This window comes from Lissotriton vulgaris, chromosome 8 (genome assembly GCF_964263255.1).
Source record: "Lissotriton vulgaris chromosome 8, aLisVul1.2, whole genome shotgun sequence".
NCBI classification, from domain to species: domain Eukaryota; kingdom Metazoa; phylum Chordata; class Amphibia; order Caudata; family Salamandridae; genus Lissotriton; species Lissotriton vulgaris.
In genome coordinates, this window is record NC_141696.1 from 1333294432 (window position 1) to 1333319492 (window position 25061).

General features: G+C 46.5%; 1 protein-coding gene across 4 annotated transcripts in view; it reads right to left on the reverse strand.

Moving 5' to 3' along the window:
* Positions 1-23517, reverse strand: part of YAP1 (Yes1 associated transcriptional regulator) — a 182273-nt gene extending 158756 nt beyond the window's left edge. For 2 of the 4 annotated variants that reach the window (XM_086935281.1, XM_086935280.1), the window contains exon 1: positions 22537-23000. In XM_086935281.1, the coding sequence (XP_086791407.1) occupies positions 22537-22764 (228 nt within the window). In that variant the 5' untranslated portion in view covers positions 22765-23000. Of the gene's footprint in view, positions 1-22536 lie in introns of all 4 variants that reach the window. The other 2 variants (XM_086935277.1, XM_086935279.1) reach the window with 2 other exon arrangements.
* Positions 23518-25061: the final 1544 nt, after the last annotated feature.

Sequence of the window (25061 nt, forward strand, 5' to 3'; positions counted from 1 at the left end):
CTTTTTTATAATAATAGTAATTTACTAATCTTAATATTGAACCATTCAGTTCTCATTTTGGCTTTTGTGATGAAAATATTTTATGAAGTCCAGCTTACGCTGGTTGTGCCTTTTGTGCTGCAGTCTACCTAATTTCAGTACCAAAACGGGTCGGAGCAGTGGTCTTGAGCATGGTATGTGGCCTAACTCTCGTACCTAATATTCTACATCTGGCACTGTAAATAAGGTCTCTGACAGTGGACTCTGAACCTGTCTAGAATAGTACCTTGGGTGACGCTTTCTTTTATGGTACCTTCACAACTTTGTTTAGCGAGCAGGAGTTTCCTCCACAAAAGGTGCTTACAAGATCATACGCCTGGAGGTTGGATATTTTACCTAGCGCAGAGGGGCTTAGAATAGTGAGGCGACTACCACACTAGTACAGAAAGGTGTTGCCAAAGCAGGGTGAGGGCAAAGCCCCAATTCGCACTTACATATGTGCAACATATTGTATTCCACAATGACGTCTGGTTCTCTTTCCGCAGTGGTCCATTCTTCAAAACTGACAAGGGTTAGCTGCTCAACAACTTTATATGGATTTTGTCACGCAAAGGAAAGAACTCACCATTGGACATTTACAATAGTTGTAATGGCTAAGAACTACCCGCCAGACTTTAAGCACTGCTTCAAGCACATGGAAAGCAGCTCCCAAAGAAAAAGGAAGCAATATTATTTCTTGGAAAGAGCAAGAGTCATACACCAGTCAATTGGAAAGATGTTTTTCTTCATCAATACACTAGAATACAAAAAACTGTCCTGGAGCAGTTGGCAGTGCATGATTGGAAGCGGGAAAGTAAAACTGAGGTCTCTCAGGCAGTCTAAATATGAAAATCTTTTTAAAGAAACTTTTTCTATTCCATTCCTGCCTTTTGGACAAACTATTTCCAGCCATATAGGATGAAACAATCTGACGGTGGCATTATTCAGCGTTTGTTGTGCAAAGACTACATACAGACAACATCTTTGGCAATCAGGGCTAACATAATAAAGCAGGCAACCTTGAGAAACATCCATCCATCTATATGCTACTAGTAGCAATTTTACCTTCATGAAGACTTTGGTAGAAATGGAGAAGCCAGATTCCTCTTATCACATGGGGCTCCCAAACTCATGTGCTCGTTTCTTGAATAATCATGTAATAGTTTTCACAACAAAACAATCCTAATCCTTTGATAATGTTTGGGAGCTCAGTTTGATAGCATTAACCTTTCAGTGCACCAATGTGGACCGACATTTACCTTAAACTGAAAAAGAGAACCCTCCCTTATGAACTACCCAATATCCACAGATAGATGGAAGTCACAACACTTCCAGATATTTAACCCGCAAACAACAAATTTCGTCTTCTTAGAATTAACCACTCAGGTCTACACATTATGAGCTAAGTAATCTCCAGTCAAATGGAATCACACCCACAATTGTAGACAGTGTAAAAGCCCTGGTGGTCCTGCAGGACTCAAACTACAGCATGGCCAGCATATAAACGCACAGGCTAAGTATTGCAATACCAATTAAACATACTTTGCAAAATAAACAAACAGTTTATCCCAATGAATGTTCTCTGGGCTGGTCATCTCCAAAGTAGACCACATAAACTCAATACTAACTGGGCGTAAAAAAAATAATAAAGCAAACTTGTGGTACTGAAAACTATCCAACCTGAAATAAGGTCCCTCCCACTATGATAACACAACACCTTTCTTTATCGCCTTACACTGGCCACCAATCAAGGCTCACTATTTTCAAATCGTTATGCAAGCCAACTTCCATAATACACCAAGACACGTGGCCAGAAAAACTCATCTCAAGTAGTCTTTAAAAACTGCACAGCAATGGTTTATTGTGCTTGAAGATCAAGTCAAGGAAATAACAAATACCTCTGTGGTTGGGCCAGTGATGTCCATTTTAGAGGATGCAAGCTTGTGTACAAGATATTGTCAAATTAGATATAGATTTTTGGGTTGTTTTGTGTGATTCCACTTTTGATACGAATAGTAGCTATAATACCTCTGTTTTCACCAAGTGGATGGCAATGCCATGGTACATTATCCTGTTTAAGTTTAAAGACTAAAAGTAAAAGTCTGAAGTCTAAGCTCTTCGACATAAAAATCTACTTCTTGCCTTAAACCTCCCCCCAATGGGGATGCATTCTGTCATATTTTTGATGATAGTTTTTTAGTGCACAGTTTTAATCACAGACCACCGGCTATAAAGGCCTATCTGGCAATGGTCCCCGCACAATTCCTATATGGATCAGAGGTTCTCCTCCTTAGCGGGAAAAAAGGTTGGGATAAAGAGGAGGGTATGATCCTAAAAAGCTTGTTCTCGTTGCCGAAATCAGCAATGGTACAAGCAGCAAGATTGGAGATAGGAGTCACTTCCTGGGCAATTACATCCAGGATGGCACTAATACGGTTCTGGCAGCGTCTGGAGACAGGGGAACCTCCCAGAAAAATATCACAGTGGTGTAGAGAGGAAATTGCCTCCAGCGAGTTATCGTGGGCTAAAGAAACAAGACTCTCACTAAAGGAAGCCTATGGGAAGCTAGGGATAGAACTAGATACCCAGTTAGGACATACCAATATAGGCAAAAAAGAACTACGGTCATTGGGAGCGGATGTGTCCTGCATATGCGATCAAGAGTATCTCCGACAAAAAATATCGGTGTCCCATATGATCCAAGTATGGATTTCAGAAGTCCACTCCTACCCTTACTTGGATAGGTTGCCGAATCAGCACTTAAGAAGAGAGGTTTTAAAACTGAGAATGGGCATAAACCCCTGTTATGTAAATACCAGGGTTAAAAATTACATGATAAATAGTAATGGCAATTGCACATGTACGCTAGGTACCTCCTGTGATATTATTCATATTTTATTAGACTGTAGGATGACCCTTGATATACGTAAGGAGATTTTAGGCCCGCTATTCAAAACTTATAGGATTATGAATAGAAAGCAAGCTGTAGATCTCCTGGTGGGGATGGTAAATCTGGATATAGCCTGCGCCTTGGGTAAATACATGAGACGAGTCAGGGGGTTTCTCCAGAGTATAGAGGTATAGGCGTATGGTAACGAGATTGCACTTCAATGTATGTATTATGTTTGGAAGACCTGGTCACATATGTTTTCTCATGTTCACCCTTGTAATTTTCACATCCTAGGAGGATACTGATTAATAACAAAGTTACTGGGGTTTCCTCCCGGAAAGGACTGATTTGCAATTTTACAAATTTTATATATTTTGTGTTTTTATAAAATTTTATAAATGTATTGTGTATACTTTTATGGTTGTAATAACCCGAATAAAGTTTTAATGACTGACACTCAATTATTCCAGCACCTCTCCTGCTCTCAGGTTCACAATCTTCCACAGACTGTACTTCTTCACAACGATTCAGTTAAGTTTGGAGTCTTACTAACTTACTGCTTGGTCTTTGTCTTGAAAGTATATATTTATGTCCCTCGCTCTACTAGCTTCTCAAAGAGCCCATTTCTCACCATGCTTTAGTGTAGGACTATTGTACAGAAGAGAAAAAAACATACTAGATTGAACATACAAGATGACTAGAACGGAATTACGCTAAATGCTTTAAATGATATTAATTAGTTCCTGTAATACACCTTTCAATAATCGCATCATGAATACTGTTGAATTTCTCATGACCTCGAAGCCCCCAATCGGTGAGGAGGAAAGTAAGTACCAAAAAAGGGAAATAGCTAGATAACACATGCCCTTCATGGAGTTTAGAATAACAATGAAAAAAGTAATTCCCTAAATGTGAGCAGTGAAAGGACAGAAGTCAGCCAATCAAAAGGATGGTAAAGAGGATATGCTTCAGGGGAGGGACAAACAAAACAAGGAAGGCAAGCCAAATAAAAACCATGCAATTAATACGGACAATGAAGCCAACTAACTGTCAGCTAAGAGCTGGCTTCCAGACCACTAAGTTCAAAATAGGTATTTTACAATGTAAGCCAAGCCATCCGGTAAGCAAGACGTTTCAGAACAGTCCGGAAAAGTGCAGGAGTTGTCCTGCTGGGATGATACCTGCATACATGGCTGCCTGTAAACTGATGAGGGTACACTCTTGCTGAAGAACAGGGTGGCCATGTATGAATGAAGCATCTTCTGCACACAAATTAAGCCAGATGCTTCAAAAAGCATAAAGTATATGAGATGTTTTACAGCAGGCAGTTTAATGTGACTTGACAAGTTCAGTCTTAAACTGCAGACACTCCCTTTCCCTGATCCATAATGTGGTACTGTAAACTGGCAGGCAAAGGGTGTGTGCTGCAGGGGGAAGGGCCTACTTGTCTCCAGGACACAATACACATGAAAAAATGTTGTCCTTGACCGCAAACAATATGTCTGGCTATAGGAAAACGGTCAACGTTTCGGTCTTGGTTGCAGATGTCTGTCTGCTGCGGACCGATGTTACTCAGTCTGAACACGGAACACGCTGTTTTCAAGAAGCGCTTTCTAATAACAGACAGCGTCTTTTCTGACCTGTCAACTTTGCCGGTTTCAAGTTTTAAATACTGGATCTGTGTAATTAAATACGACCGATAAGAGCGCTGTAGCGATCCACCTCTAGTGACTCATCCATTTGAGCATCTTTCGCCATAGTCCATATGGGCACTCATTGCAAAAATATTACAGTCCTGATGATGGTCTTATAGACATCTGCAACCAAAGACCGAAATGTAAACCTTTTCAAAATCTCCAAAAACAATCCACCTGCACAAAGAGTTAACCATCGTACATTGTTTGACTTGGTTACTTTCCATGAATTCAAGGAGCTGATGAACTGTTATGAACTGACCTGTTGATTTTTGCATACATTTGTCCATAACATCTTTTGCTGATACCGATTTGTTCATCATATCCCCGTATATTTATTTGTTGATTTATTCAATACAATACTTTTTCAGATAAAATTACCTTTCTGTGTGCTTTTTTCCCCTTTTTCCCTCGTTTCTGCTTATCATTTACTGTTTCCATTAATTAAAATTTTGCTGTTATCCTATGGATACATAGGGGTTAGATTTCTCCTAACTAACTCGCAAGTTGATCAAAAAGCAATAGACAAACAAAATCCCTTGTAGCCACTCTTTACCTCAATTGTTCATTGCCCAAGCCTACAAGGGTTGATTGGGTTACCCATTTCTCTTTTACGTAGATGTGAAACAGCACATTTTCCACCACTACTACTGTAATATTTCATGCTATGTGTCTTCCCTTAACAAACAGGAAAAATAAATATGTTCCTTCTATGCGATTGTGTACTTTACTGCAATAAGTGCAAGTATATGTTTCCTGTGTGTAGCGCTTCAATCTTTTCAAAAAGGGGGAGCAGGGGTGTGGGGCGGATTCCACTCCACTGGGGTGGGAGGTCCAGCTGCAGCGAGTGCCCCAAAGCGTCAGACCAAAAAAGGGCTGTGCCGTTCCTCAGAAGGAGAAAGGTAATAGTCACACTATGTAGGTGCCACTGGTCTTCATGAGTCTGTGATGGGCTGGATCTTGCTATTTTGCAAAGGACTAAAGCATCAACAGTACCCGGCGGTCTGCACACTGGTTGGGGCTTCCATCAAGTTATGGATTTTTTGCCTCGTGTTCTCGCCGCTACGACCTACCCCTGGCCGTCCACACAATTCGCACTTTTCTTTTTGTGACAACCCAATTAACTGACTGGACACTTACCTAGGTCCTCTAGTGTAGACAATTTCAAATTAATAGTTTTCAAGGTCCTGAAGAATCGCTAGTGAATTGACACAGATGCGAGAAACATGTTGACCACTATAAATACTAACCAGCACTGAAATAGGAACATCAAATTCTGCCAAGTGCTAGTTATCACACATTTTAATTAAGACAGGAGGCTCCCAGAATAAAAACTTCTTCTTATAGGTACTCCAAGCCTTATTTTAATTCACTCCCAAGTCTACACACCCCTGGCCCCACACCTGCACTTCACCAAACGGCTGTTGGAAAAAGATCTCCGGTAAAGAGCCCCTCTTGGAGGTGCGCCCGTTGGGTATTGCACCGCCGACCCAACGAGGAGCAGCCCAGATGATGAAGCATGACACCTGCAAGGGTGTGTGAGGGCATTACATCCACAAAATGGATGCCCAACTGTGATCCTACCAAGACCAGTGGCAACTACATAGTGTGACTATTACCTTTCTCCTTCTGAGGAACGGCACAGCCCTTTTTTGGTCTGTAGCGCTTCAATTACATCGCCCTTGGCTTATCGCGGAGTCCAATCGGACTCCTTCTTCTACCACCCCCTTTCCTCTATTCTCCCTATAGTTCACCGTCCACTAACCACCTCTCACTCCCCGTCACTTTGCCTACTACTTACCTCCTTATCGCTGATTACCACCACTCCCTCCTCTAAAGGATTTCATTTACTCGCTACCCATAGACCACCCACCCTCCCTTTAAACCCCCTATCCATCGAAGATACGCTGGCAGACCTCAAGCATGACCATCTACTAGTTAAAGAGGGCCTTCAGAACCTGTTACACTTCTCTATGAAGCTGAAGAATCTCTGGAATCTAAATACTGCCTCCAAGGGTAATCAACCTTCTCAAATTGTACAACTCCTCCTGTAATAACTCATCACCCGTTTCATTCAAATTCGAAACTATTCCCTCCAACACCCTTAGAGAATCCAGTATCAATATTAGAACTATGAACAAAGAAAATGTACTGCCTGTCTCCACATCACATCTAGAAACCATAGTAACCAAATTCCACATTAAATTGATGCTTAATGGCAGAACAGCTTTAAAGCACGCAGCAGATATTGCTGACCTCATACTTACACATAAACTTGACCTACTGATCCTAACCGAAACTTGGCTCAATGACTACTTCTGGACTCCTCAGTTCCCCCACGAATATGGAATTGTCAGACTGAAAAGACAGGTTAAATTTGGGGGGTGGCATTGCATGCATCTTTCGCCCCACTCTTACCCTAAGACGTACACAGACTGCACTGATGTCTACCTGTGAACACCTGGGAATTTAAAATCACAAACAAAGACAAAACAATGTGTACACCCCACACGATATATCACCCCAGGTGATAACCTTCCTTTGATCGAACAAATAATGGAGACCATTTCCACTAACGCTGAGCAACCCAATAACCATATCTTCCATGGGGATTTCAACTTACATTGGAACACCACACATGATCCACTACTCTGCACTTTCAAGGCTTTCCGCTCAGATCTAAACTTCACCCAGTCCTGCACCAAAGGCAATAATATACAACTAGATGACATATCACCTTGCTTGTGACTGGTCAGACCACTACACAATATCTTTTCTGATCTTGGAAAGGGTGCTGATCAGACAGGGTCAACCTCCTGAAAGCAAACAATGGGCAAGAGATCTGAGGAACATCAACGTTAATGACCTAACCCACATTTGAAATAATCTCCTAGCTCAGCCCCCTAATATGACAAACCTTGATGACCTTATATAACTTTACATCCACTCCATGATGAATTTCATTGACAAAATCGCTCCAAAACAGCTCAAAAGGTTTTCCAACAAACAATCCAATCCCTGGTTTAATTGTTCCCTTAATGATGAAAGATGCAAACTAAGGTTGGCAGAGAAATCATGGAGAAGCTCTCCTAGAACGAAGCTCAAGCAGGAGGAAGAGAAGATGTGCATATCGCAAACATATCTGGTGCGCCAAAAACCAATTACTTTAAATCACAACTATACATTGCCAAAAACAGACCAAAAAAACTCTTTGAAATCAAATAGGCAAACCACTCAACCAACCAACACTCTACACTTAAGGACTCACTCCACAGCGATAGAGGAGTTTCCTACACACTTCAGAGGCAAGCCAAGGAAAATTGGGCTAGATCTATAGCTCACCATTCCAAATACACATTTTCCGAGCCTGCCAAACTCCATGGTTACTCTTGGCGAGCTCACTTTTTTTTCTGGCTACAGGGAGTATACACAAAAAATAATGCACTGTGGAATATCTTTTAACTTCCAGATGATGTTGAACTATTCAAAATGATAACCTCTCTGAAACTCTCTAATCATTGCAATGATCCGTTGCCAACCAAGTGGTTCAAAGAGCTTAGAGCCTCTGTAGTCCAACTCTGGTCTAAGATTGTCAATGAATCCCTCATGCAGGGCTTGATTCTGGACTGCCTCAAAATAGGACAAGTCACCCAATTCCAAAAAAGCCTAATGCAGTCCTTATCTGATCCTAACAACTTTCAGCCAATTTCTAATAGCATGACTTTAGCCCAGCTACTTGAGAAATACTTTTACAAACAACTTTGTAATCACACAGAACAGTTTCAACTCTTGGACCAATTCCAATTGGTTTTCAGATCTGGACAGAATACTGAAACTGCCCTAACACAAATCGTCGATGAAGCTTTAAATTACTTGACCAGAACAAACTTTGCCTCCTTATACTTCTTTATCTTTCCTCTGCATTCGGCACGGTCAAGCATGACAACTTAATCTAGCTCCTCAAAAAAAGGATGAGATTATCCAGCCCAGTTTTAACTTGGTTTGCCTCTTTCTGACATAACAGAATGCAAATAATCAAAATCACCCATTTCCTGCCCAACAGTACGCCGGTCCCAATTGGAGTGCCTCAAGGATCCGCACTCTCGGCCACGCATTTGTACCTACTCCTGGAACCCTTCACCGAAATTCCGACCAGCTCAAACATACAATATCAAATGTACATCAATGACACTTAATTATACCTAAAAATCTCGTCACCAGGTGTTATCAAAAATCTTAACTCTGCTCTTCTGAAAGCTCAACTTTGAATAACTCACAAAATCACCGTATGCTAAATACGCTCAAGACGGAAATCCTCCTGATTGCCCCCAAAATTACTCTGCCCCCATTCAAGACTGGCTCAAACTACTTACAGCCCTCAACTGCGCTCCTTATGTAGTGAACTCCTCTAAATCATTAGTTATAACTCTGGACAAACAACTGATTGTTACAGACCAAATTAGTGCAACCACTAGGAGGAGCCAATCACCAACTCAACACATTAAGGAAACTCAAATCATTCCTGCTGACTGATGACGTGCAGCTAGTAGTCCAAACCCTAGTTGTTCTCTGCCTAGAATACTGAAGTGTAACCATGGCAGGGTTACCTAAAGCTCGACCCAGGCCCTATGGGCTCCAAGGCACATTATATAGGTGACTTGGATATTGGTAGAAGCAGGCTTTTAAAGAACTTAAAGACTTGCCTGACACCACCAGGAGGGACTCCAGCCCCCAGGAAGCACCGCACCAGGGAGGCGCCTGCGTCACTCTTCAAGCACCCGGAGGCGATTATCTGCACGGGCTTCCCGCTGCGCAGGAGCCCGCACCTTGCCGCCATAAACTTGCCTGGCACCACCAGGGGGACTCCAGTCCCCAGCAAGCACCGCGCTAGGGAGGCGCCCGCGTCACTCTTCAAGTGCCCGGATAAGCTTATAATCAGTACGGGCTTCCCGCTGCGCTGGAGCCCGCAACTTGCTGCCACAAAATTCCCTGACACCACCAGGGTGGACTCCAGCCCTGGAAGCACCGCACCAGGGAGGCGCCAACGTCACTCTTTAAGGCGCCCGTAGGCGCTTATAATCAGCGCAGGCTTCCCACTGCGCGGGACGCCCGTGGTCCGGGCCCGTACTAAGCCCGGGCCAAGGGCGGTCCCGTCATTGACAGGAAGAGGCAGGACAGGGCCACCCCTCTATGCCCACTGCCTAGCAGTCTATCTGTCACATGGACCCTTTCTGAACTTCTAGACTTTAAGGTACTGATTAACTGACCATAAGGTAGAAGCTGAGGAACTTCAGGAGTGGTTAGGTGTTACATCTCCATCTTTCCCTACAGATCTGGATGAGGCTACTCAATCATATACTAGTTGGTTAGAATCAGCAAGAAATAAACTTGCTCCCAAAAACCTCCTCAGCCCTAATAGGGCACAACCAACTTCTCCTTGGTACTCCCAAGAACTCAGAAACCAAAAATTGGTCTCCAAACACCTTGAAAGAAAATGGAGGAGGGAATATAGTGATAGGGAAAAAAGCAAATATAAAGTTCGCTTAGCTCAATATAAACAACTGCTTCAAAAAACAAAACAAGAGTTCTTTGCCAAACGCATTCATTCTGCAAAAAACGCAGCTAAAGATTTGTTTAAAACAGTAACCACCCTGGCTCACCCAGTTTCTGCGTCTATCACGGCCAGTCAGGAACTCTGCAATAAAATTGCTCAGTTCTTCCTGGACAAAGTTGAATCAATCTTCTCCAAATTTACTAATGTAACGTCTAAAACTACCCCTGATCAGACGGATATTTGTAAGTCAGGAAAGTGCTTAAGACACAGTTTGTAAATTTGCCCCAGTAACGGCCACTAAAACTCTAAATCTGCGTATGATCGTTAAATCAGGCTCTCCCTTCGATCCTTCCCCAGTTTCTATATTCAAGCTAGCATCTGAGCCGGTGGCATTGGCAGTGACCTCTATTATAAACATCATGTATTCGGCAGGGAATTTTCCTAAAGAATGGAAAAGCGCACCAATGCTCCCTCTGCTCAAAAAATCCTAAGGATCCTAATAACTTTAGACCTATCTCTAGGCTCCCACTTCCGGCGAAAATTGCAGAGAAAAACATGAACACTCAACTTAGTATGTTCCTGCTTGAAACGCAGGCGCTGGACCCGTTCCAGTGCGGCTTCAGAGGAGGGCACAGCACCGAGTCCGCTCTTCTTAAGTCAACAGAAGAGATCAGGACTATACTTGACCAAGGAGGCAAAGCTGTTATGATTAGGTTGGATCTCTCAGCAGCCTTCGATGCGGTCCATCACTTCTCACTGATTGACAGGCTGAGGGAGATTGGAATACAGGGCACCTCCTGGAAACTACTTGAATCCTTCCTCTCTAATAGAATGGAAACGGTCGCCATAGGCGAATTTCCTGCCAAACCCTTCTCTTTCCCTTGCGGAGTCCCTCAGGGTTCCTCCATGAGCCAGACACTTTTTAATATTTATGTTTAATCGCTGGATCCCCTGATTGAATCTTCTGGCTTTAGTTTGACTTCCTACGCAGACGACACCCAAATTGTGGTATCACTGATGCCAGGAAGTATGCCAGGAACGGCATCACAGCTCCACGATTGTATGACAGCCGAGGGTTTATGGATGGCTCAAAATTGCCTTCAACTCAACTCAGGAAAAAAGGAAGTTGTGTTGTTTGGATAGACAATACACTCAGCTTTAAAGATCATGTGATTGAGGTGGCTGCATCGACGTCATATATCCTTAAATCTTGTAGATCTTGTAGATCTTGTACAAAAATAATGCCTTTCCTGCCCAAAGACAGTATACAAACAGTTATCACTGCCCTAACGATGTTGAGGCTAGATTACTGCAATGTCCTTTTTATCTGCCTTCAGGAAGGGCCTATGAATAAACTACAACTCTTACACAATGCAGCAGCTAGACTGCTTACCTCTTATCCCTAAATATGCCTCTCTCTCGGCTGAGATTAAAAGGCTTCACTGGAAGGAAGCGGGTTCAGTTTAAAGCCCTGTGCATGGGGTAGACCTACACCGAGGAGATGACGACGGCGCACGCAGGTGGAGCAGTGGAGAGCATCTCAAGTCACATTTAGATCTGGACCAAAGGGGTCCGTGGTCTTCACCCTCCTATGGGACCTTGAGCTCCATCTATTAGGGCTTTAGATGCCAAGGCCATCTCGCAGTGGAGTGTGTTCTTCTTCACCCCACACAGTGGATACCCTCCTACCACAGTTCGGTAAGAGTGGAGCCCCTTTCACTTACACCTAGGTCCTGATGAATGCCACAGACCCTACTGGGCCACCTGGCAGAAACATATCGACCTTTTGACATCGGTGCGGGGACAATTATATCCCCAACACACCAACCACGTTTTTAGAATGTCCTACAGGTGCCAGTAATATTAAAGTTAATGTGACGCCTGTAATGGATTTTTAACTCACATTTTCTTTATATGGGCCCCCATTTAGTTTAGAAGGCATCCCTGTCGTCAGGTTTATGCCCGCCCTCCATCAAACCAAGTTTTTGGAGTCCTACACTTTTTGTGAGATGCCTGCACTCACGAACTAAGAAACATTTGCACTTAGCCCCTCTTTCCCGCTGGGAGCAGCTCCGTTGTGTTTAAACATTTCTGTTGGAGGCTGCTAGCTCCTGGTATGCCGTGCCTCTAGTTCCTCCGTCTCAGACACACTCTGGGATTCTGTGGTTACACATGGTGTAGAAAGCCCTTCAAAGAGCTAGTCCGGAGTATCTTAAACAACAATTTCACTGGTATGTACCACAATGACCACTGCGTTCCGCAGAGGCAAAATTGGTATGGGTGCCCAGGGTACGAAAAGCCAACTGGGGTGGCAGACGTTTTGTGGCCTGCGCAACTAAGGCCTGGAATGGTCTTCCGCTGCAGCTCAATGCGTGAATCTCAATGCGTGAATCTGGCATAGCTTTGGAAGAATTGGTAGCCATTATTGGTCTGGTTGCACAATCAAGAAGTATGGGGAAAAGAAAGGCTATGGAAGGAAGGTGGTGGGGGTACTGTAACAGGAGGGGGTAACAAAGGGAAAAAGGCCAGGAAGCTACATAAGCATGCAGGTAGTAATACTGTTTTAGACCATATTGACACGCCTAATGTGCAAATTGCACATTACAAATCCCCCTCTAGATTAACCCAACCTATCAATGGAAGCTCAAATTGTCATCCTGCTATCCCTGCTATGTTTCGCAAATCACACAAAAAAAAAGCCCAGTTACTCTTAATGAAGAGGAGAACGTGCCAACGGGAATAGTTCACCTGACTACTAGCATGTCTGGGTCAAACCCTCAACATATAGATCCGACAATCGTATGTACAAATAGATTTCTGCCTCTGTCGGATCTGACTAATGATGACAGGGAAAAAGGGCCCCAGATTGCTCAGTTACCGGCTGCTAAAAGTAAAGAATTAGTGACAGGGACTAATCAGAGTATCAGGACATGATCCAACTAGTTAATAAGCTATGGCAGAAGGTAGAGTCAATGAGAACCTGTGATTGAGGACTTAACCTCTATGGTCAAGCTCCTATCACCAGAAGATCTATCCAGTACAGGGAGAGCAAACACGACGGCAAGTAATCACTCAGTGCGCTGTCAGGCTATCAATCCCGAAATCCCATCAGTTCCCCCTGCTACGGGCACTAATGCTAACTCCAATTGTCCACCCTTTTCTTTTGATAAGGCTAGGACCCACAAATTAAAGACGTCATCACCGATGTATAAGCACTTACCACATTCTATTGTAGGCAATCCCAATAATCTTCATAGGGCAGCATCAGAGCGGGACCAGACATTTTACAGTAGAAACACTCCCCCTCAAATTCAACACCCTCAGTGTCGTTCCCAAACCAAGGTTGTCAGAACAGAATACCTCTGACCAGACCAGTAGCCATAGAATCTTTAAGGTGAACTTGCCCAAGTAGAACACCAATAAAGGCACAGAGAATGCGGATTCCCTGACTAATAAAGCCTTTCCCTGGATACGGTACGTCAGGGGATGCCGTTCAGTGATAAGGGAAGACATTGTTAGGGCTTTCAGGTTCACCTCTCCAGCCCACCAGTTAGACTGTATTGAGCTTACCCTGACCAAGGCAGACCTAGCTGAAAACCTTTTTGCTTTGGAGTTTCGAACCAGTTCCCCGGGACTGCCATCCATTCAGTTCAGACGATCCCCTCAGAGTAGCCAGAATACACATCTCCCAAGGCAGTGCTTAACAGCCAGCTGGGAAGCTCCACTTTGGACACCAATGACTGGCTCAAGAGAGTACTGCTCCAAAAGCAACAAGGATCCTCTATAGCCAGTTCTATTGTCAGGGGTACCCCTCCAAGAACCAAGCTGTTTAATGCTGGTCTGGCCCGAACCCTAAAGTCGACATCTCCATCTTTGATAGATGGCTCATTGGAGGAGGGCTGTATACCTTTCATTAGATCTAGTGGGCTATTGACACCTTGCCCAACTCCCCTAACGGATTCCCTGTTGTCCTGGAACATTGCAGGGTTGAGTTCGAAGACTACTTCTCCAGAGTGGCATGCTTTTATAGAGTGTTATGACATCTGCCTCCGTCAGGAAACCTGGGCAGAGGTTCCCCTCTTCTGCCCAGGCTATTGAGCAAAAGAACGTCCATCAGGGGATTTTACAATTTAGGTGTGGCAGGTTGACCGTGGGCTCATAGAGAACGTAGACATTAATAATGTCTACGTGAGAGGAACTAGAGAGAAGAAGTCTGAGGTTTTAGCGGCTCTTGATGACCTTCTTGACCTATATTTATAGTCGCGGGCGATTTTAACTCGTCATTTGAGCCCCTTGTAAATAAAGAGTGTTATTTTGCAGAAGAGGAAGTTGCCAAGTGGGGCATCCCAAAGCTGGATCTTGAACCTATAAAAAGATGGACGGATGCGGCCATCTAAATAAATTCTGTCTGTCTGGAAAAGGGTTTGCGAGCAGCAAATGGAAGATCGCCATCAGATAGACTTTGTGCTAACACATTTAACAGCGGGCATAATGCTAGTTGAATAGATTACATACTAATTAGCTTGAAACTATGGCATGCCCTTAAAGACAAGATTGTAAGGGACCAGCTTGAAAGTGATCATACCCCTGTGTGACACCTTGGAATTAACAATGCATAAGGTACCTGCTCAATTAGGAAATGATCAGTCCTCGTGTGACATCGTCCCCACTAATGATATGATGCTCTTAAACTGGGTGAAGATACTAGAGATGCCTGAACTTCTAGCTAGTATCAATGAGGATATGGATTGTACCATAACTGAGCTTGAGGCCAGTCCAGCAAATATATCAGCTCCTGAGTATTCCATCTATACCCATAACAAATTGTTTGCACTTCTGCGTACTTACTTTATTAAGCAGGGCAAGACTAAAAAGGCTATAAACTAGAAAGCCAGACATTGGTTTAACAAGGAATGTCGAGAGGCATGTGTAGCACTAGGGCTAGCTATCAGAGCATGTGATCCAGTAGCAGTGCGAGCAGCTAGGCATAACTATAGGAGTACCCAGATAAAGGCCAAGAAAATCTGGGATGACAAAAGATGGCAGGACCTTAAGAGAGGCTTGCGCCTCAAGAAAATCCAAGCTTTTTTGGAATATAATAAAATGGTACAGAGGAGGGCAACCACAACAGCCACAAAAACATGTATCACAGAAAGATTGGGTTAATCAAGTCAAGTCATAAGCTTTTATTCGATTTGAAAGTACAAATCATACAAGCAAACACTAAAAACAAAACAATTCCTTGTATATAGGATGATGCTAAAAATGACTCAGAATGTGCACAGGGGTAATGCTAAAAATGACTCAGAATGTGCACAGGGGTAATGCTAAAAATGACTCAGAATGTGCACAGGGGTAAAATATGCACAGGGGTAATACCTCAAGTCAGCGTTCTGGTTCATCGTACCAAATTATGGGTGACTCTGCAAAAAATGGGGATGCCATCCGAATTACTAACCCTTATCATTAGACTGCATGAAAATAACAATGCCAAAATCCGATGGGGCTTGCAGGGCAATGTCCCTAGTCCTTTTCCAACTGAGAGAGGCATACGCCTAGGCTGTGTGTTGCCACCCACACTATTCTCTTTGTTCATCAATAGAATTGTCAACTGTATGGGATCTTTCTCCACTGACGCCCCAACATTAGCAGGTGAAAAAAATCCCTATATTGACGTTCCCAGACGACACAATTATTTCCAAGACCCTGAGTGGTCTCCGAAGAGCCCTGTCAATCTTTGAGGACTTTTGCTCCAAAAGAGGCTTGAAAGTTAATGTGTAGAAAAAGAAACTCATGTCTTTTAACCCGCACAGAGCATTCAAAGGGGGTATACAAATGAATGACCGTCTGCTAGAGCAAGTCAATGAGTTTACCACCTAGGGGTCAATATTCAGGATGACCTGAAATGGAACCATCAAATTGATCTGGTAACCGTAAAGCACTGGCAACCATCTGGAGTGCTATATTCTGAATTGAATATAACACCTAATTTTCAAAGCCAATCAGTCTGGTACTCCAGATAAATAACATGAAGGTCATCAGCTCAGCCCTTTATGGGTAAGAGCTATGGGGTTCTGAGAACCTATCTAAGCTCATTGCCGTAGAAAATAGGTTCTTAAGAAAAATCACTGATCTCCCACAGAGTACCCCATGCGTCCGGAGCCATATTGGGATCTAAGTACAAAATCGTATGACCAGAAGCTATATTTTCAGTTCAGGGTGGGTACATTGCCATTATCACTGCTAGATGGGCCACATCTGGCGATAATTTGTGCCCGGTATGCCAGGCTAGCAAAGAATCGTTGGCCCACCTATTGTTTGCCTGTGTAGGATATGTGGTCCCACGTCGTGCCTGGCTGGCACCATTATGCAAAATATTAGGAACCAGAAGGTACAACGAAGCAGAAAGAATCTTACGTACTGACAAGTCTATTCACATTGTTATAGTGTTGGCAAACTTTTTGGGGGGGGTCATGGGCCATAAGATCATGTTCCCTTCGTTCCAATCAAGGTTGAATCAGATTTTGTGTATCTGCATGTGAACGAGGAAAGATATAATCTATCCATCAAACGCAGGAGATAATAGGCAGAACCAAGTGTCTGTACTAACCATTTGTGGCCTGATATTTTTAACCCCCTTTTAAAATGGAACTTTAAAAATGCTGATGATTTTTATTATCTAAGTTTTTTATGTTCACATTCTATTCGGTGTTTTATGAAATATTTTTGTATTGTGCTTTTATGGCTAATATGTTGACTAAAGCTTGGTTGAATAATCAGTGACGAACAATCACATTTTTTCACACAGCCAGCAGATGCGTGTGACTTAGCGGAGGTGTAAGCAACAGGCAGGGATAAACAGTGACTCCCAAACCTGAGGGTATACAACTACGGTGCCCATTACTCTTTCAGACCCACCCTGAGCAATGAGGAGCTGTGGCTGCTGCACTGAACCACCTGTCTGCGAACGCCCGATTGCTATCGGAACCTTCTAGTGCCAGTGATGCTCTAACTACAGAAGAATAAATGGCCGTCAGCCTTTCTCGCTCCCTGCTGCCCAGTGTTGCCTGTTTTTGCATTACTTACTGTTGGTCGGTATAACTTCTGTTTTGTGCCTTTTGTGTCCTGTTTTGTTTTTCTCATGCCTTTTTCCCCCCTCTGCCGCTGCCTCTTCCCCCCCGCCCCCTTTTTTCTTCTGTAACCCCTGCCCATTCCCGCCGCTGCTCCCCGGCGGCCCCACCCCCCTCGTCGCCCATTCGGTGCCCCGCTCCCGCCTCCCAGCTGCTCCTCCCTCCCTCCCCGCCTTATGGGAGGCGGCCGTGCAGCAGGCGCGCCTAAAACCCACCTGCGCCAGTCCGCGCCCAGCGCCAGAACCCCTGGACCTCGCAAACACCACGACACCAGAATCCACTACGACGCCAGCACCCTCCACGCACTTAATGCCGGCCAAAACCACACCTGCTTCCAGGCAGCCCCGAAACGGACCCACAGACCCTTCTCCTGTCGCACATGCAGCTTCACCTGCGACAGAACCACCAAACCTCCAAGGACAGGACCCAACCACCTTTGCTGCATACTCCTTAACACCCGCTCTGCACGCAAACATGCCGTCTAGCTCTGGGATCTGATCGACACCTCCGCCCCAGACGTGGCCTCCCTGACTGAGACTTGGTGAAACAACTCCTCGGCGCCCGACGTCACCATAGCCATCCTGGACGGCTACAAGATCACCCGCAGGGATTGTGCCAACGGAATCGGAGGAGGAATGGCCATCGTCCACAAGTCAACCCTCAAGGTCTCCACCCACGCAGATGACACCCTCAACACTGCGAACACCTGCACTTCCGGATACACACCGACCCCAACACCACCATCAGAGGAACACTCATCTGCAGGCCCCCCGGGCTCAGTTCAGCAACTCCATCGCTGAACTCGCCAGCACCCACGCACTCGCCTCCACTGACTACATCATCCTCGGGGACCTTAACTTCCACCTCGAGAATAACAACGACGACAACTCCGCCTCCCTGATCGACAACCTCACCAACCTCGGCCTCAGACAACTCGTCACCGCACCCACCCATGCCGCCGGCCACACGCTGGACCCCATCTTCTTCACAAGCTTCCACATCACCTTCCACCACACCACCGAACTCCACTGGACCGACCACCGCTGCATCCATTTCACCTTCAAGAAACCAACCACGCACCACTGCACCCAACAGCTACCTCGCCGCTGCTGGAGCAAAGTCACTGACGACCAGCTGATCACCACCCTCGCCCAGAAACCACCCACCGACCCCACAAACCTAGACGCCGCAGCCCGCAAACTCAGACAGTGGATCGATGACTGGGCCAACACCCTCGCCCCGCTCAAGAGACCCTCCAACAGCCACGCCAGCAAGAGACCAACCTGGTTCACTGATGAGTTCCAGACCTCCAAACGCACATGCCGGAAACTGGAGAAGAAATGGCTCCACGAACGCACACCGGACAACCACCCAGCCCACATGGACGCCATCCGCAGACATCACCACCTTTTCAGATTAGCCAAGAGATCCTCCTTCAAAAACCGCTTGGACCACAACGCACACGACAGCAAAGAGCTCTTCAGCATCATAAAGGAACTCTCCAACCCCAGCGCCAACGACATCCTGCCCTCACATGAACTGTGCGACTCACTAGCCATCTTTTTCCACTGCAAGATCGCCGACATCCACAACAGCTTAACACCAAGACCGCCCCACTACGCCAGACTTCACCTCCCCTGTGAACACCACCAGCGCCAACCGCCTGGTCCAACATCAACGACGATGAGACACGCAAGGTCATAAACTCCATCCACTCAGGATCTCCGTCAGACCTGTGCCCACACCACGTATTCAACAAAGCAGACACAACCATCGCACTCCAACTACAGAAGGTCATCAACATCTCCTTCGAAACAGCGACATTCCCGGAAAGCTGGAAGCACGCCGAAATCAACGCCCTCCTCAAGAAGCCCAAAGCGGACCCCAATGACCTCAAGAACTTCCGGCCCATCTCCCTGCTCCCATTCCTGGCAAAGGTCATCAAGATAATCGTCAACATGCAATTGGCCCGCTACCTGGAAGACAACAAAATCTTGGACCCGTCCCAGTCCGGATTCAGATGCAACCACAGCACCGAGACAGCCCTCATCACCGCCACAGACGACATCAGGTGCCAACTAGACAACGGCAAAACATCAGCCCTCATCCTCCTGGACCTGTCAGCCGCCTTCGACACGGTATGCAATCGCACTCTAAAGACACGCCTCCTAGAAGCCGGAATCCAAGAGAAGGCCCTTGACTGGATCACGTCCTTCGTCTCCGGCAGAACCCAGAGAGTCCGCCTCCCACCCTTCCGATCCGAAGCCACCAACATCACCTGCGGGGTTCCCCAGGGCTCATACCTCAGCCCGACGCTGTTCAACGTCTACATGGCCACCCTCGCACAAGTGGCCCACCATCACAACCTCAACATCATCTCCTACGCTGACGACACCCAGCTCATCCTCTCCCTCACCAAGGACCCACATACCGCCAAAACCAACCTCCACGAGGGAATGAAGGCAGTCGCCGACTGGATGAGGAGCAGCCATCTTAAGCTGAACTCTGATAAGACGGAGGTTCTCATCCTCGGACCCACCCACTCAGCCTGGGACGACTCCTGATGGTCGACCACAATGGGAACAGCACCAAAACCCACCGACCATGCACGCAACCTAGGATTCATCCTCAACTACTCCCTCTCCATGTCTAAACAGGTCAACGCCGTCTCCTCCTCCTGCTACAAACACCCTCCGCATGCTCCGCAGGATCTACAAGTGGATCCTGACCGAAACAAGAAGAACTGTGACACAGGCCCTCGTCAGTAGCAGACTCGACTACGGCAATGCACTCTACGCAGGAATCAAAGCCAAACCCCTACGACGACTACAATGCATCCAGAACGCCTCCGCCCAACTGATCGTCAACATCCCCTGCCTCAGCCACATCACCCCCCACCTGAGAGACCTACACTGGCTCCCAGTCGACAAGAGGATCTCCTTCAAGCGCCACACCCATGCATACAAAGCACTCCACAACGCCGGACCAGCCTACCTGAACAGCAGACTCAGCTTCCACACCCCTACCCGCCAGCTCCGCTCCGCCAGCCTCGCCCTCGCCACTGTCCCCCGCATCCAACGTACGACCTCCGGCGTCAGATCCTTCTACCTCGCCGCCAAGACCTGGAACACCCTTCCTACCCACATACAGCAGACCCAAGACCTACTCACCTTCAGAAGACTCCTCAAGACCTGGCTCTTCGAACAGTAACAGCACCCCCCCTCAGCGCCTTGAGACCCTCATGGGTAAGTAACGCGCTTTACAAGTACTCTTATTGATTGATTGATTGATTGATTGATGAAATAACTCAACCGAAGACTTTCATTGTATTTTTAACCTTCTGCCATTTTTCAATAAAAACAGAAAATGTAATATATTTAATATTGCTTTCTTTTCAATTGATTCTCGGCAAAACGTGTTTTCAAATAGGATATTTAGCACGGTCAATTTCAGCAATGTATATGTGTGAAATAAACACCCAAAAAACTAAATTAACCACCCAACTCTAACCAGAATCGAAGGGAGATATGCCAAGATTCACACGGCTCTCAGTCACTCACGTAGACTTCAAAAATGGCTGAGCAGCACATTAGCCGGCCTCTAATTGGCTACTAAACGAACAAAAAATGAAGTCCTTTCAAGACGAAAACACGCATGGCCTTTTCACAATAGCGGCACTGCAAATGAACGGTGCACCATTATAAGATGCAAGTGTAAACATCCGGTACCTTTGCCATTGTACTGACGTGAACCGATTATGTGGTGACACTTTAATAGTACTATTCAGTAGAACTGCTGCCTCGATTAAACAAAAAAGTGTACTCGGACACACTAAGGAACAGACAAACCACAATGTTGACATACACCTTGGTTCTCTTCAAATTCCATTGCATTCCTGTGGGGATGAAAAAAACTATCAAGTTTCCAACGCTCGTCCGACTCTGCCACCCACCATGAGACATCAGCATACAGAGGTGGCTGGGAACCACGTTCCTTCATCAATTTCCAATGAACTACGGAGCTGCAGCGGCTAAATATCTAGCGCTGGGGACAATGGATTGAGAATCTGCCGAAAAAGCTCACATTACTTATTAAACGCATTTTAAAAAAAAATCACGTTAGCAAAGAATTTTCTGCGCTGTGTATGCAGTTGGGAAGGTCTGTGGGAATCCATGAAGGGCCGGGACAGTGTAGTGGCAAAAAATGTAAGGTGGATTTGCAAGAGGCGTTTCAGCCCTCCATAAGGTTGTATGGGACGGGGCAGAATGACACTAATCATGGAGCAATAAGGCTACCCCGGGCATACTGCTGCGGGCACCCCTGCCACACAGGTGGTATAGGAAGACATGTTCCATCCAGACACTGACGGGCATTGTGTGATAATACTGGAGAGCGAGCAGTGGTGGGATGAGGTTGGGGCGGTAGGGTTTTCCAGTGCACAATGTTGGGGGTGGAGTGCGGGGGGTGGGGGGGGGCACAGTGGTGAACCGGGCTGTTCCAGACAGGGCTGTGTGTTGATGCGCCAAGCTTCTCTCATTCCTGGAGAGGTCCTATGTAGGGAAGCTGCGCCTAGGCCGTGAGTCAGGCAGTGCTCACTGCACATTGGAGGGGAGGGGGTGATCCTACCACGCTATCCTCAGATGCATTTTTAGAAGGGGGTTCTCATGGGACGGGGTGCCCCTGGGGCACATGTCTGCAGATACGGTAGAACTTGGCTTTTGGCACGTTTTCAATGGGATACACTTAAAACACTGCTTGCTGTGTGGGCATCCCGTCTGGCACAGCGCCACAGCGGAAGTATTGCGTGTTGATGCATCTCCAAGCAGCGCTGCATGGTGGCGCTACTCCTGGTACACTTATGGGATGCACTTTTCCTGGCACCCCAAAGGCGGAGGGTGCAACCTCAGCCATAATTATTGAGTACCTTCAACATCCGTGTTGCTGCTACCACTCACACAAGCATAGTTATATCAAAACAAAGACTTGCAATACTTTAAATGAACACAATGCAATTGAACCCATTACTCCCATAACTAAAGCACATCTTTTAGGTTTGCTTTTGTGAAAAGAGAACCATGCATTGATTATTTTGGGGGGGGGGGGGGGGGGGGGCAGAGGGTTGGAGCGCTCCTAACAATTTCCGAGGAGCGCTCCCCACCTACTAGGGTGGTCAGCCTGGGCCAACGCTGGCCCCAACCTCTGATGGAAAGGGGGTGAGTGGAGGTTTTGGGAGGTCGGCCGCTGGCTCACCTGTCTGGAGTGGGACTTGGGCTCCGGCGGCTTGAAGAAAGAGTCCGGCAGCTTCCTCATGCGCATGGGCACGGTTTGCGGCAGCCCCCCTGCGCTTTTGGGGTTCATGACGGCGTTGAAGAGCGCCTCCAGATCCGTCTCAGAGTCCCCACGGACGTGCACAATCTGGTGCCCCACTGGCGGCTGCGACGCGGGGGCCGCGGAGCCCGGCTGCTGGATGGGGTCCATGGCGGGCCGAGCGCGGGGCGCTGCCTGTTCGCTCGGGGGCCTCGGGCTCACAAGCACCAAATCTCTGCACGGAGGAGCGCTTGCTCAGGCAGCGGGGCTCCGGCTCGGGTTGCGCTGCATCCCTGGGCTCGGCCTCCAGTTCTCCCCGCAGATACTCTCACACTTTTTCCCCACTGCTCTGTTACAAAAACTTCCGACCCAAACTTTTGTTTTGTTCGTTGCTCCCGCAGTGCCCCGTCTGGCCGCAGCCTGGGCTGGGGGATGGGGGCGGCGCTGTCTCTCTCCTCCCCTTGTTCCCGATGAGGGGGTTGGGGACCTCACACACCGGGATGCCGAATCCTTTCAGCGGCTTGGACCCACCTTGTACGGCGGGAGTGAAAAATAAAGGGAAAAAAACCAAACAAAATTGCTACTTTGTAATCTGCCCCAGCTTGAATGTAAAAAGTTTCTTGGAGTCTCCACAAACTTTTTCCTCGGTCACGTCCTGGGCCCCTGTGACGTATAGAAGGAGGAGCTTAGCGCGGTTTGCGGGGAGGGGCGCCGCTGGTAAAGCAGGGAATGCTCCGAGTGGGGGTGGGGGGTGGTTGTCCGGAGTAGGTGCCCCCAAGTACTCGATGAATGTCGGCTGTGTTGTTTGGAGACGTTGGTGCGGTCCGGTGTGACCTAAACCGGCTGCGCGCGGTTTGAAGAGGTCTCTGGTGGATCGCCTGCAACCCATGGGATTAGGGGTAAAAAAAAAGAAATCTCAAAGGAGCCGGGATTCGAGGAAGGTGGGGCCTAAGCTTCCTGCCTCTATTTTTGGGAGAAATGCCTGCCCTCGGGGCATCACCTTCCAGTATAGCTCGCTAGCTTTCATTTTACCACGTTCGATCAAACCCTTGTTTGCAACCTCGTTTTATGATAAAAAAAAAAGGTGCAGTAAATATTTCAGAACGTTTCTGAAGGCCAATTGCGTCTTTAAAAAAGCTTCTTCGACAGACCAGCTCTCACGACGAAAGTTTGAAGATTCTTGGTGCAGTTTTCAAGCCGAGGCCTGCGCAGAGCTCAGACAACACAGCGCCACCACGCGCGCGCAGCGTGGGCGAGTGTTGGCAATATTCAGGCCAACATCAAAGAACTCCCGTCGAGCCGGGAGGACCTTCAACAGAGTGTTTCATACTCTTCCACTGATATATATATGCAAGAGATTGCGTTTGACGCGAGGCGATGGAAACTCACTTATCAGATAGTAAGTAGGCACACACACTGAAAGCGATTCAGGCTTCAAGCTTGCGTTCCTAATCTTTCTAAGGACTAGAATGAGAACCAGAGAGGGGGAATTTCGAGTCTAAACTGGCATTTGCAAACAAACATTTTAATCACTCCATTAGTTTAAACTGTCAACAGGGCACAAGTCCCTAAAAAGAAGTAGGGGGACGCTGACCTCACGACCGGAAGTGACATCATGAAAGGTGGCTTGCACCATCAGACTCATTGTCTCCCCTCACTCACCCCTTAGATGGGATTGCCTCAGAGAAGCCAGCGCATGATCAGCGTTCTGAATGACCTCCGATCTCGCCCAAGAGAGTCCAAAGAGTGAATGTGTGGCTCCATTTGCTCGAATTATCGAGCTCCCGGTAAAATAACTTGGGGGACGCCGTCCACCCGGGTGGCACCCCGACTCGAGCCCTGCCTGTCAATAACGAGAATCTCGTAGACCATCTGAATGTTTTCGTAGGGTTTCGTTAAGATCAGACTACGTGGTCGGATTCTTGGTCGATCTCTGCATTCATTTGGAGATGTGATTTGGGCTCAGGGGTATTGACATCAGTTGACTGATCAAACTTGCAAGTCGGAACCATAAAATCAATGTCTTGATAGGAATGTAAATCGCCATTGCCCAACTCTTATTCCTCACTAGAATGCCCCTTTACTTCCAAACATTTAGCAACATTTCTGATCCTCCAGCACCTGCCATCTTGTGTGATAACACCGTCCTTGCTTATCAATTTTCCCACATTTGAAAAACGTTGACATAGGCTTGCCTTCTCCGCTCTTACTGGAAACCCTATGCGTGCCGCATCACCCCATGACAAATAATGATAGTTTAACGTTTAGTGTTGCATCTCTGGTTGGCCAGTAATTGCTTACTCTCCAGCCTTTTTCTGGTGTGGCAATAGTTCAAATTTCCTCCTTCACGTAGATTTTTCGGACGATTCTTTATTCGCCAAAAAAACAAGGTCAGAAAAGTGGGGGAGGAAGGCAATAAGTTAGGGGGGGAGACCAACTGTCCGGTCTAAAACTCTTTCACTTTGATT